General features: G+C 49.1%; 1 protein-coding gene across 1 annotated transcript in view; it reads left to right on the top strand.

Annotated features, from left to right (window-relative positions):
• The window catches only part of FBXW8 (F-box and WD repeat domain containing 8), an 87,037-nt gene extending 85,363 nt beyond the window's left edge, over positions 1 to 1,674 (top strand). The window contains 1 exon segment of the mRNA XM_025192710.1: positions 1 to 1,674. This exon segment is cut by the window's left edge and continues 10 nt beyond it. Within this exon segment, the coding sequence (XP_025048495.1) occupies positions 1 to 68 (68 nt within the window). The 3' untranslated portion in view covers positions 69 to 1,674.
• Positions 1,675 to 6,520: the final 4,846 nt, after the last annotated feature.

Genomic DNA, 6,520 nt, shown 5'->3' with positions numbered 1-6,520 from the left:
CTTCCTATGATGAAGCGATTGGTTACAACTACAACATTGGCCTTTCAGTCCCTTATGACAACATTTAGGTAACCTTGGAATGGTTCCTCTTTGTCTGTGGTCCAGTTCACATGGAGCAGAAAAGGAATAATTGGAGTCACAGGGAGCGATTTACAGAGGCCTGCATCGACTTAAGGTATATTTATTGGGCTGGGCTCATGCTGAAAACTGGAGGCACATGCAGGAGTTGAATGATATGCCCCAAAACATATTATTAAAATATGTTGCTATGCAAATAACCCAGAATGGCCTTTGGAGCCTTTGCTATGGATGACAGAGATTGAAGAATGAATGAGAGACAGAATAATAGTCCATTTCCACAGCATGTGGGAAGACAGTGCACCATGGTGTGGGGAAACAAGAACCTGGAATGGTAAAGAGAAAGAGAACTGATGTGTTGAAGACAGGAAAAGGAGCATACAGAGAAGCCCAAGCCCCTGCCGGTGTTCGGCCATTCTGAGAGGAACTAAAAGCTAAAACTAGGAAAGGTCTGCTGGTGAGGCATATACTTGGGATCTCTTCCCTGTGACCAGCTGCCAGCTCTGGCTACCATGCATGCCTTGGGGCACATCCAGCAGCCCATCCCAGAACAAGGCACACTGGGCTGTGTGGAGGGGGTAGCTTGGCTGGAAGACGTGGACGCTAAAGAGAGTCATGAACCTCGATTGTTTTTAAAATAAATATTTAAATACATTTTTTTCAAACAGTCTCACTCTGTTGGTTAAATGTTCTCTAGTGTAAATGGCTTTGTCATAAGGGCTTGAATTCTTCAAGACTTTGGGGTGGAGTTGGTCCTGTGCACTGACATGAAAAGCTTTCTCCTCAGCTGCACAGTATCTTGGAAATGAACCACAGTCCTCCACTTCCTGGGAACCTTTCGGGAGTGATTCCCTAATTTATGATTGTATGAGCCTTCCCATGGCTGAGGTAAGGAGAGATTCAGAGAGTGATCCCATTTGTATAACAAAGGAGCTGCAAGCTGGGCAGGGTGTATGTTCTGAAAGCCCCCTCTTTGCTTAAGTTGACATTAACTGAGTTGTGCTGAAGAGTGCCAGGATCAGACTCTGGACAATTAAAGTGTAGGACCAGAGCTGTGTCTCAACATAGAAGTCACACCCATGTATCTGAGACTGATGTGGCTAAGCAGGTGCCTGAGTCGTGCCTGGACATGTTTTCATCAGTTTAAAACCAGTTACCTTGGTGTAGCTTGCACCTCTGCTTCTTAATGGAAGCTTAACCAGATTTCCATCGATTAAAAGTGCCTAGCCATTTCCAAGGGCTTAGCTGAACAGTGTTTAAAATTGCACTTCAGTTGTATTGGGGCACCTGTGTGTACAGGGGAGGCTTTGGAAATACAGGAAAACTGCTCATGCAGTGGTTCCTTGTTGGACTGTAATAAACATCATTCAGGCCAGTCTCCCAGTTCCTGAATTAGGCCCAGTTTGGGTTCATCCCTCTTCTGCCTGGGGAGTGAAATCACTTACAATTATTTATGGTGTTTGGCTCGTGATGTTTTCCATGACTCACTAAATCACTGGATGCAGGGATGCTTGTGATGTTTTCCGTGAGGTCACTAAATCATTGGATGCAGGGGTAGCAGTGGATATAGTCTTCCTGGACTTCCGGAAGGCTTTCGACACTGTCTCTCACCCCGTTCTCATTAGGAAACTGGGGGACTGTGGCATAGACAACCACACAGTCCAATGGGTCGCCAACTGGCTAGAGAGCCGCACCCAGAGGGTGGTAGTGGATGGGTCCTTCTCGGCCTGGAAGGACGTGGGCAGTGGGGTGCCGCAGGGCTTGGTCCTCGGCCCCACCCTGTTCAACGTCTTCATCAGTGATCTGGATGAGGGGGTGCAAAGCACCCTGTTCAAATTTGCTGATGACACCAAGATGTGGGGGGATGTGGGCACGCTAGAAGGGAGCAACAGGCTACAGTCGGACCTTGACAGGTTACAAGGATGGGCGGAGGAGAACAGGATGGGGTTCAACACAGACAAGTGCAAGGTGATGCACCTGGGGAGGAACAACCGGCACCATACCTACAGGCTGGGGAACTCCCCTCTTGTCAGCACGGAGGTGGAAAAGGATCTTGGAGTCATTATTGACTCCAAGATGAACATGGCTCGGCAGTGTGGGGAGGCGGCTAGGAAGGCCAACTGTACCTTGTTGTGCATCCACAGATGCATTTCAAGCAGGACCAAGGAGGTGATCCTCCCCCTCTATGCGGCACTGGTCAGGCCGCAGCTGGAGTACTGCGTCCAGTTCTGGGAGCCGCACTTCAGGAGGGATGTGGACAGCATGGAGAGGGTCCAGAGGAGGGCCACTCGCATGATCAAGGGACAGCAGGGCAGGTCCTATGAGGAAAGGTTACGGGACCTGAACCTGTTCAGCCTCCAGAAGAGAAGGCTGAGGGGGGATCTTGTGGCCTGCTATAAACTAGTCAGGGGGGATCAACAGGCACTGCGGGAGTCCCTGTTCCCCCGAGCGCCGCCAGGAGTGACCAGGAATAACGGTCACAAGCTGGCGGAGGGAAGGTTTAAGTTGGACATCAGGAGGCGCTACTTCACGGTCAGGGCGGCCAGGGTCTGGAACCAGCTTCCAAGTGAGGTGGTGCAGGCCCCCACCCTGGGGGTTTTTAAGAGGAGGTTAGATGACCATCTTGCTGGGGTCGTTTGACCCCAGTACTCTTTCCTGCCATGGCAGGGGGTCGGACTAGATGATCTGCCCAGGTCCCTTCCGACCCTAGAAACTATGAAACTATGACTCTCTCTCTTTTCTGTGACTCATAGCATTAGTGGAAAAGATGGGGAAACCCCAGTCAGTGCACCTGGCCATGTGATAAAACCCACTGTATATTTTCAAGAAGCCTGTGATGCGTGTCTGCCAGTCCCCTTTCTCCTTTCCTTGGTGAAGAGCACAAAGCAACCAGAGCCTCTAATCTGGCTCAGGAGTGTAGCAGAATCTTATTAAATGAATACCTTGTAGCAAAAATGATTGACTGAGCAAGAATGTCCTTGCCCATATTCTGAAAGGGCCATGCAAGCACCGCCAGATCTCCTCCCTCCCCTGATCTCTGTAGGTTGCAGTGGGTAACCTGCCACCCGCCCTTCTTTACCTTTTCCTGACCAGACCTAGTGCCTCACCCTTTGCCACTTTTCAGTCTTGCTTTGCTCCCTCAGGGCAACTTTGCCCCTCCCTCCATTGCCCTGTCAAGGTTAGTGGAGGAGCTTGCAACCCTGTCCCAGCTTCCTGCCTCTCCCTTCTGGAGTGCTCACATCCTTCTGGATGTGCTCTCCTCTCTTCTCAGCCTTATCTATTTTTTTTAATATCTTCCTTAACAGCAGGAGATCAGTGAGACATTGTGCAAGTTAAAGCTTAATTGTGGATGTATTCTGTGGAAAGGATCTTCCGTCTTCAGCATGATCCGAGGTAGTGGTTCATTAGGACCAAACCTGAGCCTATTTGATCAATGGGAATTCTGCTGGTGACTTCAGTGAGAACAGAATTTGGCTCTGGATGCAGTTGTTATTTTATCAGAGCAACTTTGTAATGCAGCTGGCTTATTCATTAAACGGGTGGCTTATTCATTAAACAGAACTGTTCCTGTTATGGGCAGAAGCAGGATTTTTGGGGTAGTATTTTTTATTGGACCAACTCAAGGTGTTTCGTGCACATTCTCTGGATCATCCTGGCTACAACAGAACTAGTCACTGGTATTATTTTAAGAGGATTGCCTATAGCAAGAGACTGTATTCAGAATCACTCTGCTAATTCCATTTATAGTACATTCCAAGCACAAAGTAGGGCATTTCTGTTGTTAGCAAGTAGCCATGATAGAATACAAGCTTTATTAGCCTTTTTTCCCTGAAGAGGGAATATTGTCTTGCTCTACTTCCGAGTATCCTTTTATACAGCACTATAAGCAGGCATTGTGCTATCAGATTAAATATTGGCAATTTTTCTTCTCTAAGACCCGTAGCTGTGATCAGTGTGAATGCAGTAACTATCTGGCCTTTTCCTGTCTAGAACTGAGGTGAACTGAAAGGCCAAGTGCACTGAGTGGATGATACGACCTGCTGATCAGGCTACAGCTGTTAGTCAAGTTCAGGTTTTTTTCTAGCACAAGAACCTCGGAGGCCTCAGAGGTGGGAATGCCGGCTCTCGTGTCAGGTGAAGTAGAAGTGGCACCTGACGGGTGAGGGAATCCCATCTCTACCCCTTTCAAACAGGGAGCTGACCTTTCAGCTGGCTCCCTACCCATGCTAGGGACAAAAATCAGTACTGATGGATGCACTGAGTAAAACGCAAAGAACGAGGACAAAAATGTTGATTTCCTAGGGAGCGCATTGCACTAGGCTTTCTTCAGGTACTGTTGGCATCCGAAGAATGAAGGAAGGGTTCCCCAAAGCCCTTCATTGCTGGCTTGCCTCATCATTGAAGATTGTACAGCTCCTCTCTCAACCATAGCAACCTCTCTTCTTGGCTCCAGCATTTGCATCCCAGACATGTGGGCACCATCATCTCTTCCACACTGCCTGGCAGTTGTATGGAGGGGGACAAGAGACAAAAGGTTTGCAATCAAGTGTATGGTGGCCCTCTCTCCTTGGATGTTATTTCCCACACTGCACAATTATTAGTCCTTACCTGGGGGTGGGGAAAGCGCCTTTGTATTCTGTTTCTCTTTCCATAGAGGGTCAAGACTCTGCAGTCACTGGCTCCCACCTAGTGTGTTTAAATAGCTCGGGCTTTGTGGGGGAGGGCAGGTGATCTTTCTGTAAGTTCATAGCACCTGACATAAGCTTCCATAACACCAAGTAAATGCCATCATGGAAGACCAACTGCTACAATGGGAGGGGGGGAGTGAACCTCTATGAATGCTGGCTGTAGCGCACAGTAGAAACTGGGTGCAGGGATCAGGTCAGCCACAGAGGGAACATTTCTTCAATGTCAGATTGCTGTTGTCTTAACACCACTTTAGTGCGTGGCCACTCAAAGCCCTCTGCCTTGCACGTGTGAAGTTAGTGCAGAGCTGAAACTGTTGGATTGTTTGGAAGAGACTTCTAGACAATGACACAGTTGCTCTCGGTCCCTTATGGACCCCTCAACCTTGGATCCCACATACACTTTCAGCCTCCTGCCTCCTACTGCACTGATTTAATTCATTGCGTTTCCAAATTACATGAGGCAAAGACAGTTCATTGTGGCCCTGTCTGCTTGGCTGTTCTGTATACACTGCACAACATTTGTTCATTATCAAATTTTCTATTGCACTGATAAAATTTACTGCCCTTAATGAAATTTCATCTTATGCTACTGGACAACAACATGATGCAGCACAGCATTATATACCAACTATCAGCATGTTGTCTTGGATTGTACCATGCTCCCTAATGTTCATTTAGTAGACGCTGGCATATGCATATGTACACACACACATATGCATGTACATACATATGCATATATAAATATGCATATATACACAGATATATGCATATATAAATATATATACATGCACACCCACACACACACATACATACAGATGTGGGTGGGGTTGGTTGGTTTTGGGGGATTTTTTGTCCATCCCCCACCCCCTTATTTCGCTGAAATAGTACATTTTGCCCTTGATCACTTCCCCCACCACCACCCCTCCAGCTGAGCAGCCTGCCTTTGCTCTTTACCACTGCTGCACTTTTTAAGGCCTGGGAAAAGCCTATGCATGGAGCGGGGGTGGGCCCCTAAAAAAATTTGGAAAATTAATATTTCTCTGTCCTTGGCAGTAGGACCCAGGGAAAGCCCAGCGAGCTCCAATAACAGCGGGCCCGCCCAGCCTCAACCCCCTGCTGGGGTTTCTGGGCTGGGAGCAGGGGCTCTATGGAGCCGGGCCAGCTCCCCCCTCCCTGCTGGTGCAGCCCAGCCCAGCTCCACAGACCCCTGCCAGCCTGCACCCCTCTCTGTGCCCCACCGGTGCTGGCCCTGGGACATTGGTCTCAAGACATTGGGACATTGGTCCCAAGATGGTGACTGGGGGGGGCACCTGTCACAGGGTGGGGCTACCCATGCGGCCCTCGACAGCCTGCCAAAACAGGGTAAGCGGACCTCCGCCCAAAATAATTGCGCGCTCCTGGCATAGAGTCCAAGTGCCACTGGTACAGAGACACCCCACTGTCCCACCCCAGCTTCACTCCTGCATCAAGGAGAAATGAGAAGGTCCCGTTCTGAAGGGGCGGGAGGGAGCAGGGGACAAGACGGGGGGAGTTAAAGTGTTGCTCTCCTTTCAAAAGCTGCGTGTTTACCCGCTAGCATTTGAGGCACTTCCTTTGAGGCCTGGCTCTGTGACTGGCACCGTGCACAGAAGCAAGAGTCTGAAGAGCATCTTTGTAGCATTCAGACTGCAACTGCTTTGGGGGAAGGTGGGGTGTAGTTGTTCAAGAGAAGCTCTTCAGTGGCAGTACACCATAGTACCAGACAGGATGGGAAG

The sequence above is a fragment of the Alligator sinensis genome, unplaced genomic scaffold (genome assembly GCF_000455745.1).
Source record: "Alligator sinensis unplaced genomic scaffold, ASM45574v1 scaffold216_1, whole genome shotgun sequence".
Taxonomy (NCBI): domain Eukaryota; kingdom Metazoa; phylum Chordata; order Crocodylia; family Alligatoridae; genus Alligator; species Alligator sinensis.
Note: the sequence above shows the minus strand (reverse complement) of the source record. Positions and strands in the feature narration are given on the sequence as shown.